We start from the raw sequence: 11,619 nt of genomic DNA on the forward strand, positions 1-11,619 counted from the left end.
CTTAGTTCCCTGACCAGGGATTGAACCCAGGCCCTCAGCAGTGAAAGCACAGAGTCCTAACCACTAGACCACCAGGGAATTCCCCCCAACTGATAATTTTTAAATTGATTACATGTTGAAGGATGATATCTTGGATCTACTGGGTTAAATAAAAATATTAATGAAATTACTTTCACCTGTCCTTTTTACTTTCTTTTAATGCCACACCTAGAAAAATCATAGTCGTATCTGTGGCTTGCCTTACATTTTTTGGTAAAAGGCGAAATACGTACACAACTGGAAGAGCAACCAGTGTATTGCCTTACATTTTTTTTGGACAGTGCTGTTCTCAGCTGCCCTTCAGAAAATGGATACGTGGTCAGTTTTCATCCTCTCCTGGTGACAGAGTTGTTTGTCCAGAGCCCAAGGATTTTTTTCCAGACGCTTGAGTGTATCTCTGCACCCCCATGCCCCCAGTCCAATTGCTTCCATATCTGTAATTCATCTCCGCATGTGCTAACTAGTAGTTTCCAGGTGCTGACAAGATGATTTCCAAATACAAGAAGTAGGGAAGTGCTTTTTAATCTGGAGACTTCCAGGGAGGGGGAGACAGGAGACTGGCAGGTGCTCTGAGCGCACTGCCCAGTATTTTTTTTAAATTAATTTTTATTGGAGTATAGTTGCTTTACACGGTTGTGTTAGTTTCTGCTGTACAGCAAAGTGAATCAGTTATACGTACACATATATCCCCTTTTTTGGATTTCCTTCCCTTTTAGGTCACCACAGAACACTGAGTAGAGTTCCCTGTGCTATACAGTAGGTTCTCATTAGTTATCTATTTTATACAGAGTAGTGTATATGTGTCAATCCCATTCTCCCAATTCATCCTACTCCCCCTTCCCCCCTCGGTAGCCATACGTTTGTTCTCTACGTCGCAGTGCCCAGTATTAATGGCTGGGAAAGCAGCACTGTTCCGGGCAGGGTTGGCTCTTCTAAGCGGGCATCCCAGCCCACTCACCCCCTAAATCCTGTTTGCCCCTAGGCCTTGCCCCACTGCCTAAAGTGGTGCCAGACACACAGTCTAACTTCATGGGCTGCACCTCCTCCCAGGGACCCCCTGGCCCAGTGTCTGTTCCCCTCACAGGTGGAAGACATGCTTTTGCCCTTATTGTGTTCCCATGGCTTCCCAGGCAGAATAAAAATAACTGTGAAAGGCATGCCTGGCATCTGCCCAGCTTCTCCACTAGGGTGAGGGCTGCTGTCGAGCTGAACACCAGAGGCTCCCCGAGCTCACCCCCGGGAGCTGGACCCACGCGAGATGCCAATGGAGTGCGTCTCAGATGGCACCCGTGTGGGCTGTCTGATGAAGAGCCCAGCAGGGATGCAGAGAGCCAAGGCCAAGCTCTCCCACACGGGGGGGTGCCGTGTGCACACACATGCAACCGAGCGCCGAGGAAGCGGCTTAGGGTGTTCGGGCCCGTGCCTGGGGGACCTGCGGCCTCTAGGGCATCACTGGGGTAGGCAGGGGGAGTTCCAAGGTCACCCCTGGAGGCCTCTGGGTGCCCTGCAGAAATGTCACAGACCAAAACATGGCTATGGGGACATCCCTGGGGGCGCAGTGGATAAGACTCCACGCTCCCAATGCAGGGGGCCCTGGTTCATCCCTGGTCAGGGAACTAGATCCCACGTGTGACACAACTAAGAGTTCGCATGCCACAACTAAGGAGCCGGCAAGCCGCAACTAAGGCCCAGCGCAACCAAATAAATAATAAATATTAATAAATAAATAAACAAAATAAAATAAAACCCACCAGACCATAAGGTAGGATTCCAAACGATATTAATTAGGGAGATGACTAACATTTAAAAAAAAACAAAAAAAAACAAAAGATGGCTGTGGGCACCTCACTAAGTTCAACACAGTTACCACAGGACTCAGCAATTCCATGCCGAGGTATATACCTCAAAGCGCCGAAAACACATGTCCACAGAAAAACATGAAGGTACCAGAACCTTCACAGCGGCACTCTTCACAACAGGCAAAAGTTGGAAACAACTCAGCGTCCATCGGTGGATGAATAGATAAACGAAACGTGGTCCAAACAGACAACGGAGTGTTGCTAAGCCATAAAGAGGAAGGATGCACCCTCTCAGCCTGTTTTCCTCCTCTTTTCAAAAAGGAGATTGGATTCGATAACAACAGCTCATAGTAACAACAGTTAACACTTGCTGAGTGTGGGCACCAGGTACTATTCAGTTTACACGTATTAATTCATTTAATCCTCACAACTTTGTGAGGGAGATATGGTTATTGCCCCCATTTCTACAGGGGGCACTTAAGGCACACCAAGGTCAAGTGACTTGATCAAGGTCCCTCAGCCAGTAAGTATTGGGTTAGGATTCACACTGGGCAGTCTGGCTCTAGCACCAACACTTATCACCACTGCGACTTTTGTTTTCACTGCATGACTCAGATCTCAACAAAGGAAACCCACGGGAAAGAGGATGCCAGCACCCAGGTCAAACAATTCCTTTTTCCTTGGTCCCTACGGCCCTTATACAGTGTGCTACTTTATTCTCACGGAGTGGTAAACACGAGTTCTGAACTTCAGGCCCCCACGGAAGTCCACACCCTTCCCAACAAGGAGGGGGCTTGTATAGGGACCCAGGAAGTTTACCCAGGCTAAAGAGTTGAGCCTGAGATTCCTTGCGATCAGAGCCAGGTTCTGAATGAGAAGGAGGCTGCTGGGGGGCCCACAGCTGATGCAGCGCACGGGGGCCCAGACCAAACCCCTCTGTCTGTCTTTGCTTCTCCAGCACCAGCAAAGGCCTGGAGACAAGGTTCTAGATAACTGTTCGTAGGATGAATGGCAGTCGGGGGGCTCCAGCACCGATCAGATCTGGGTGGCCACCCTGGGTTGCTCATTGTTAAACGTGCACCCGTGACAAGCACCTCAAATTTCTTCCCAGCACACTTAGAATAAAGTCCAAATCTTGGCCTCTAAGGGGCTATGTGATCTGAGCCCTGCTGACCCCACTGACCTCATCTTTAACCACCCTTGGCCTTGATCATCTTCTGTGACACTGGTCTCCTTGGTTTCCATAAACAGTCATGCCCCAGGGCCTTTGCACCTGCCTTCCCCCCAAGATATTTGCATGGCTCACTCCATGACTTCATTAGGGCTCAAATGTCACCTCATCAGAGAGGCCCTCCTTGATCCCCATATCCAAAGAAGCACCCCACCAAGTCACCTCTAGCATATCCCCCCCAGATTTTAGTTCTTCCACAACCCTGGTCAGAATCTGGAACTGTGTCATCTGTCCGTTTACATAGTTATCACCTATCTCCTCTGCACTAGAGCATAAGCTTCCCGAGGGCAGTGGCTTTGTCTTGCCCAATGTGTACACCCAGTGCCTAGAGAAGAGGCTGGAAAAGTGAGGACTCTCGAACAATTTGTCAAACGAGCCTCTCGGTTTCATCACCTGTACACCAGGCTACACAATGTCTCTCAGGCAGAGTGATGGTGAGAATCCACATGGCATGAGACACCATTGCTTGGGGACCACGCTCCTGTCACTGGTGATGCCGGTGATGGCAGTGGGGAGAGCCTTCCCCTCACCACCCATGCTGGCCCCTCCTCTTACCTTCATGCTTCTGGAACTCCTCCTCGGAGAAGCTGACGTCCTTGTGGGAGAGGTTGGTCATGAGCTGCTTGTTCTCCTCCTGCAGCTGGGCGATCTGGGAAAGGAGGTCTTGCGCTTCCCCTCGCCACACGTCCTCCACCAGCTCCAGCTCCTGCGGGGGTGAGGGGCCGGAGTGGGGTCACAGCCTTCCCAGGGCAGCAGCCTTACCCCCCTGACCCTCGGGAGCAGCTCAGGGCTGCTGGGGCTTTGGGTTGTTCCCTTCTCCATGAGAACCAAGCATCGGCAGGTGAGCAGATCAGGCCATCACTAGCCCACATGGCAACTTCACGAAAAACAGAAGGTGTCCTTCCTCTGGGCAAGGCGTGCATTTATGCCGTTAGGACCTGGCCAAGTTAGAAATGCCCTGAAGACAACAACGGCATTGGAACTGTACCTTCTAACTGTCTAGACAGGAGAGAGAGGGTGGAGGGGCAGCCCCAGGCTGCAGGGACCCAGACATACCAATCTCTCTAGGGAGGTCACGTCCCTGATCTTTGGACAGACCCTCCATCGAGACAAACCTCTCTCCAAGGGAGAAAGGGGCTGCAAAGATCCCAGGGATACCACCTGGCCCCGGAGCTCCCTGTACATCGGAAATGGGAATCTCTTCAAGCAGGCTTGGACGACTCACTCTACAAATCTGAGGCTGTTTCCCTTAGTTGGGGAGCCCTACTATAAAAGCTCGCAGTGAAGAAAACAAAAACACTCATTTGAAAAGATACATGCACCCCTATGTTTACAGTAGCATTCATTATTTACAATAGTCAAGACGTGGAAGCGACCTAAGTGTCCATCAATAGACGAGTGGATAAAGAAGATGTGGTCCATATATACAATGGAATACTACTCAGCCATAAGGAAGAATGAACTCTTGCCATTTGTAACAACATGTATGGACCTACAGAGTATTATGCTAAGTGAAATAAGTCAGACAGAGAAAGACAAATACCATATGATCTCACTTATTTGTGGAATCTAAAAAACAAACCAAACGAACAAAACAAAATGAAAATATTCTTAGACACAGAGAACAAACAGGTGGTTGCCAGAGGGGAGGCGCTGGAGGGGGAGTGAAATAGGTGAAAGGGACTAAGAGGTACCTCCAGTTACAAAATAAATAAGCCACAGGGATGTAATACACAGCATAAGGAATGTGGTCAGTAGTATTGTAATAACTTTGTACGGGGACAGATGGTTACTAGACTTAGCTTGGTGATCATTTCATAATGTATGCAAATGTTAAATCACTGTATAGCACACCTGAGGCTAACAGAATATTGTGTCAACTGTATTTCAGTAAAATAAAAAAATAAAGGCTCACAGTGTTGAATGTGATGATAAATAAGATGTCTGTAAAAATTACTTTGTGGATGGCTGTAATCAGAGAAACACATAATAACAAGTGTTGGCAAGAATGTGAAGAAATTGGAACCCTGTGCATTGCTGGTAAGAATGTAAGATGGTGCAGCCACTGTAGAAAACAGTCTGGCAGCTCCTCAATAAGTTAAACATAGTTACCATATGACCCACCAATTCCACTTGTAGGGTCTGAGAAATGAAAACACGTGTCCACACAAAAACAGGTACATGAATGTTCATAGCAGCACTATTCATAATCGCCCAAAGGTAGAAACAACCCAAATGTCCATCGGTTGATGAAAAGATGAATAAAATGTGGTGTATCTGGAATATGATTCAGGCAAAAAGGGATGAAATACTGACATATGCTACAATTTGGATGAACCCTGAAAACATGATGGTGAGCAAAAGCAGCTGGTCACAGAAGGGCACACAGTGCTTGACTCCGTTGATGGGAAATGTCCACAATAGGTAAATCCATAGATACAGAAAGCATACTGGCAGCTTTCTAGGGGCAGAAGGGTTGGCAGGGAGTGAGGAATGACTGTTAATGAGTCTGTGTTTTCTGTTCGGAGTAATGAAAATGTTGTAAAATTGATTGTAGTAATGGTTGCACAGCTCTGTGAATAAACTAAAAGCCACTGAATTGTATGGTATGTGAATTATATTCAGTAAAGCTGTTACCAAAAAAAAAAAAAGAGGTATTTTGTAAAATCATAAACTGTATAGAATGCTGGTTTAAAGCGTGGATACTGGAGCCTGTTGACCTGAGTTTGAATTCTGTTTCCGCCACTTACTAGCTGATCTTGGACAAGTTATTCAACCTTAGGGTGCCTTGGAAATGAGGAATACAGTGTTATATCTACCCCCATGGGGTGTCATGAGGATTAAATGGTTAATATATGTAGATGTTTGGAATAGGGCCCAGTACCCAGAAAGTGCTAAACATATGTCTGCTGATTTCTGGTCCTCCTACAGCCCATCCCAAGCCGGCCCAGGTGGCCGGATGTCAGCATCGCCTCCTTTCATCTCTTAAATAAGTTCCTAAATCCCATCTCCTTTGTCAGGAAGCCTGCTGCACTGGGGAAATGAGAGGTAATAACTAAGTATTCGCACAGCTGCTTCAAAGTCACCAGGGGAGGTGAAGGGTGGGGCTAGAGGGCGAAAGTGGTGGTGGAATGATGAAGTAAGTGGCCACGGGACCTTCCCACAGGCAGGTGTGGGCTGGCAGCTGAATCAGGCTCTTCTTGCCCTGGTCCTCTCTGCTCCCACCTGACACAGGCTGAGCACACAGAGGGCCCCAGTGCTATCTCAGGTGTAATTGGCTGGGGTAGGCGGAACAATGGTCCCCAGAGAGGTCCATATTCTCATCCCTGGAACCTGAGAATATGCGAATTTACACGGCAAAAGGGATTTTGCCGATGTGATTCAGTTAAGGACCCTGAGATGGGGAGATGCTCCTGGGTTATCCAGGCGGACCCAATGTAATCACAAGGGTCCTTAAAAGTGAAAGGAGGCAGGAAGGGCAGAATCAGAGACCACGTGGGGACTTCCCTGGTGGTCCAGTGGTTAAGACTCTGTGCTTCCACTGCAGGGGGCGAGGGTTGGCTCCCCGGGTCGCGAGGCAGAGATCAGAGTTAGAGATTTGAAGATGCTACACTGATGACTTTGAAGATGGAGGAAGGGGTCACAAGTCAAAGGATACAGCTGGCTCCCAGGAGCTGCAAAAGGCAAGGAAATGAATTCTCCCCTAAAGTTGCCCGCAGGAATGAATTTCCTGACACCCGATTTTAACCCAAGTGAGACTCATTTCTGACTTTTGACCTCCAGAATTTTATCCAGTATTACCCATATTGATATTATTCATAATATCATATTATCCAATGTGATAATAAATTTGTGTGATTTTGAGTAAGTTTGTGGTAATTAGTTATAGCAGCAATAGATGAATACAGACTTTAATCCTCAGTTCTTTTTTTTCTTCTCTCATTGAACTAAAGTTGATGCTGGGGGAGCTGGTTCTTGCCTCTGAGCTGACAATGGAGAATTTGATCTTGCCTGGATACCAGCTAAAAAGGCTCTTCCAGGAAGTGGCCCCTGACCAATCACCTCGTTAGCCTCCTCTCAGCACTGTCTTCAAACTCCTTACGCTGGCCTGTGAGGCCCAGCATTAGCAGACCCCTGTACCTCCCTGACCTCACCTCCTACCCCTCTTCCTCACTCGCTCTGCTCTTGTCACACCAGCCTTCTTTGTGTTCCTTGCACACACCAAGTTCACTCCTACCTCAGGGCATTTGCACTTGCTGCACCTCCTGCCCAGAATGCCCCTCCCCCAGATCTCTCTATGGCTGGCATCTACACTTCATTCAGATCTCAGCTCAGATGCCACCTCCTCAGGGAAGCCTTCCTGACTGCCCTGTCAACTAGACACCATCCCTGGCCAGTCTCTTTGATATTTCCCTGTTTTATCTTCTTCATGGTACTTATCATAAGCTGAAATTTTTTAGAAGTTAAAAAAAATCTATCTCCTCACACTAGAATCACACCATTCCATTAGAGTAGCCACTAGCCACATGTATCTGCTGAGCACTTGAAATGCCGCTGGTCTGAATTGAAACATGCAGTGAGGGTTAAACACTCACTGAATTTCAAAGACATAATAGGAAAAAAAGAATGCAAAATACCTTATTAATAATTTTTTTTTAACTATGTGTGCCGATGGATGTTAACTAAACTTATGTGGTAATCATTTTGCAATATGTACATATGTCAAATCATAATGTAAGCCTAAAACAAATACAATGTTGTATGTCAATTATATCTCAATAAGAAATAATTTTTTACATGATTACATGTTGAAATAATATTTTGGAACGACTGGGTTTGATAAGATATGTTATTAAAATTAACCTCATCTGGGGAATTCCCTGGAGGTCCAGTGGTTAGGACTCTGCGCTTTCATTGCCGAGGGCCCGGGTTCAATTGCTGGTGCGGCCAAAAAAATAAAAATTAACCTCATCTGTGTCATTTTATCAATGTGACGTGCCACATTATATATCTATGGGACAGCACTGCACTAGTAAGTCAGGTCCTTGAGGGCAAAGACCTCACCTGTTGTGGTCGCCACTGTCACCCAGAACAGTGCCTGGCAATTAGTAGGTACTCAATAAATATATCTGTTGAATGAATAAATGAACAACGTATGCTGTTTATATTATATGCACTTGTATCTGCACAGCCACTGCTTTCTAAAGTCTCTTCGCGTGTTTTTCCTGTCTTCCCTGTTACCCACCCACTGCCTGAGATGAGGACCTGGTTTTCCTTTCCTTTGCATCACCCAAGTCACCTCGAAAGGCACTTTGCAAGCTGCAGTCGGTCAACAAGGCTGCAGATGGAGTAACCAGGTAGAACATGATGAGACTGTGGCCTAGGTCTGAGTGATGAACAGAACTGAGTCCAGGGATCTTTTGGGAGGAAGAGGTGGTGGAAGAGAGGATGCATGCTTTACTGGAGCCATATTTGTCAAGAGAAAGAGAGAGAGAGAGAAGGAAGAAAAAAGGAAGGAAGGGAGGGAGGGAAGGTGGGAGGGAGGAATGAATGGATAGACAGATAAGATGAAGGACATGCTAAGATTTCTGTGGAATTAGCACCTTGAAGAGCCTTCGAGGCTTACGGGGTGAGGGGAATCAGACTCTTGGGATCAGTCTCTCTTGATCCCAAGAGAGACTGGGATCGTATTCTTGATCCCAAGAATATGAAGTAAAGGGGACTGAAGCGGGGATGGGGAAAAAAAGGGTTTTGTCCTCCGAATTAGAAAAGATCGTCCTCTGTATTGACAAATGAGCTCTGGCTTTGAACACACTGGTGTTTACTTCCTGGCTGATAGCATTCCAGAAGTGATAAGTGCAGCTGGCTGGGAATTCCACCTGACTCCAGGCCTAGTGGCCTCCAATGGCTCTCAAGGGTGTCTTCCAGTCCGGCTGCGGCAGAACTAAAGTGCTAGGGGTGGGGACATAGGTGCCAGGACTTCTTGTGTGACTTGGGCTAAGTCCCTTAGTCCCTGTCAATAAGAGGCAGTTGGATGACAGGATCTCAAGGTCCCTTCCTTCCGCAACCCCCCGGGAGAGATGGAAGGATCTGGGGTAGGAGTAGGGGTATCTGGGGTGGGAGTGGTGTCTCCAGTATCAGCCTAAGAGCCCTCGGTGAAAAACTCTCCCGGCCTAAAAACAATAGTTAACAGTGGTAAGGCCCTCGAAATGGCCCAAGTTTTGTCCTGAGCGCTTTAATTCTCACCACAATCCTATGAGATAGGTACTATTATTATCCCCATTTCACAGCTCAGAAAATTGAGGTACAGAGAGACGAGGTGACTTGTCCAAGATCACACAGCCGATGAGTGACAGGGCTTGAAAGCAGGCTATCTAGCTCCCAAGTCGCTGCTCCTGGGAATCTTGACATTAATTACAGGGCAGGGACATTTTCAAGCTCCCAGTGTGATCCTGGAAACTTTGCCTAAGGCTTGGGAGCTTGAATTTCCTACCTGACCCCAGCGCACAGGGACCTCTGGGGGCAAACACAATCAAACCTCCAAAACACTAGTTCTCTTAATCACCCAGGGGTCTGCCCTTAGGTTAAGACTGCAAACACAGCCGGGGCTCTGTTCCTTGAAAAGACACAGACCTCAAAGTACACAGTATGTGATGGCTGGCCAGAGAGTTTCAGAGAGGCCAACTGGATTTCCTGAGGCCACACAGCAAGTCAGAGTCTGCTCAGATGCCCTGATCCCCCAAGGAAAAGCGTTTCCTCCCATTCTCAGTCTGAAGGGAGCGTCCCTGGGCTGAGGTTGGGGCAGGAAACCACACGTCTCCCACTTCCTTCTCCCCAGGCACCTTGTCTGGACTCCCGGCCCAGTGAGGAGTCCCTGACTCATGAGCCCAGCGCTTGTTCACAAGGCAGAGGCTTAGCCTTAAAGCTGCCCCAAATCATCTTCCTCCAATTCAAAGAAGGTGGGGAAGAGGCACTAGAATTACCTCCACTGGGGCTGAGACTCTCAGCACTACCTTGGGACAAATTCTCCCCAGCCCCACTGTGATCCTCAGTTTCTTCATCTGTAAAATGAAGAGAATAATCCCTACCTCACAGAGTAAAATCGAGGTGGGGAAACCACTTCAGGTTAATAAACTAGAAGGAACCCTGGACTGGGGTTCAGGGTTCCTTTTTGTAAATTAGAACCCAGAGACTGGCGGTCAATAAGCCCAGTGACTGGAGGTCACATCCCCTTGGCTCTCTGGAGGGCTCTGGAGTGGGATGAAGAATGCGGCCCGGTATCACATCTTCTCGGGCAACACTGAAGGGCAGGGGCGCTTATTTCATTTCTGGAAAAGAATAATATTATCTAAGCACTTTAGATAGTATCCCATTTAATTTTCATAAGGCGGGTCCTATTAGTATCACCATTTGATATGTGAGGAAATAAAGCACAGAGAGGTTAAATAACTTACTCAAGGTCACACGGCTATTAAGTGGTAAAGGTGGGATTGGAACTCAGGTGTGACTCCAAAGAACTACTCTTAATCTCTGGGGGTGCGCAGCCTGGGCAAAAGAGGGCCAGCGGCCTCCCTCCTTCCCTCACCCAGTCCGATCGTCTCTCGTCTATTCCCTGTATACACACGTGTGCACCTACAGTTGCCCAGTGCTGAAGGACCCCTTAGGTCCCAGCGGCCACGTTGCCGGGATGGGCAGACTGAGGCCACCGCCCACCTTCTGGTGCTTGCGCTCCTTCTCGATGCGGTCCATCCTCTCCAGGCGCAGTCGGTCCAGCTCGAGGCGCAGCTCGTCCAGCTCGGGCGCGACGTGGTGGCGGCTGACCAGCACCTCCAGGATCTCCAGGACACGCACGACCTTGGGCATGAGGCGCGCGATGGCCTCGCAGCCGTGCTGGTCGATGACCCGCTCGAACTCGTGGCCCACGAGTGATGCGATGTCGTACACGTCCATGACGGTCAGCTCCGCCACGTTCTTCTCCAGCGCCGACTCGGCCGCCAACGCCGACCCCCGGTCCTCCTCCATGGCCCCCCGCCCGGCCTCTCCCCCACCCCACAAACTAGTGCAACTCCCAAACTTGCCGCTGTCGAGGGCAGCGCCGGGCCGGGCCCACCTCTCGCCGCCGCCGCCGGCCCGCGCTTAGCTGGCCCTCGAGCGAGGGCGCACCGGGGGGACGGCAGGCGTCGGCATGGGCGGAGGCGGCGGGCCGGGACCCGGGGGTCAGCGCGCGGGGCGCGGGTCTCTGCGCCCGGCTCGGCCCGGAGCCTGCTCCCCAGTGGGGGGAGAACGAGGAGAAGGAGGAGGAGGAGGCGAGGAAGGCGCGCGCGTGCGCAGGCCCGCGGCGCCTCCCAAGTTGGGAATCTGAGTTGGGCGCAATGGAGGCGCGGGGTCTGGCTGGAGAGCGGGCCCCGCTGCCCTCTGAAACAGTCCTTGCCGGCGGCTAGTCCCCACGCCCGGGGCCTGGCAAAGAAGGGCGGCCGTGGCTCCTCCGGGAAACTTTGGCGGCGGCGACGCCAGCTGATCAGCTCCCCCCGCGGGGATACCGCACGCCCC

General features: G+C 49.5%; 1 protein-coding gene across 1 annotated transcript in view; it reads right to left on the bottom strand.

Annotated features, from left to right (window-relative positions):
- Positions 1-11,343, bottom strand: part of RILPL1 (Rab interacting lysosomal protein like 1) — a 43,987-nt gene extending 32,644 nt beyond the window's left edge. Inside the window, exons 1-2 of the mRNA XM_065889996.1 lie at positions 10,783-11,343; positions 3,625-3,775 (exon numbers count right to left, since the gene is read on the bottom strand). Of these exons, the coding sequence (XP_065746068.1) occupies positions 3,625-3,775; positions 10,783-11,091 (460 nt within the window). The 5' untranslated portion in view covers positions 11,092-11,343. The remainder of the gene's footprint in view (positions 1-3,624; positions 3,776-10,782) is intronic.
- Between the last annotated feature and the right edge of the window lie 276 nt (positions 11,344-11,619).

The sequence above is a fragment of the Phocoena phocoena genome, chromosome 13, assembly GCF_963924675.1.
Source record: "Phocoena phocoena chromosome 13, mPhoPho1.1, whole genome shotgun sequence".
NCBI classification, from domain to species: domain Eukaryota; kingdom Metazoa; phylum Chordata; class Mammalia; order Artiodactyla; family Phocoenidae; genus Phocoena; species Phocoena phocoena.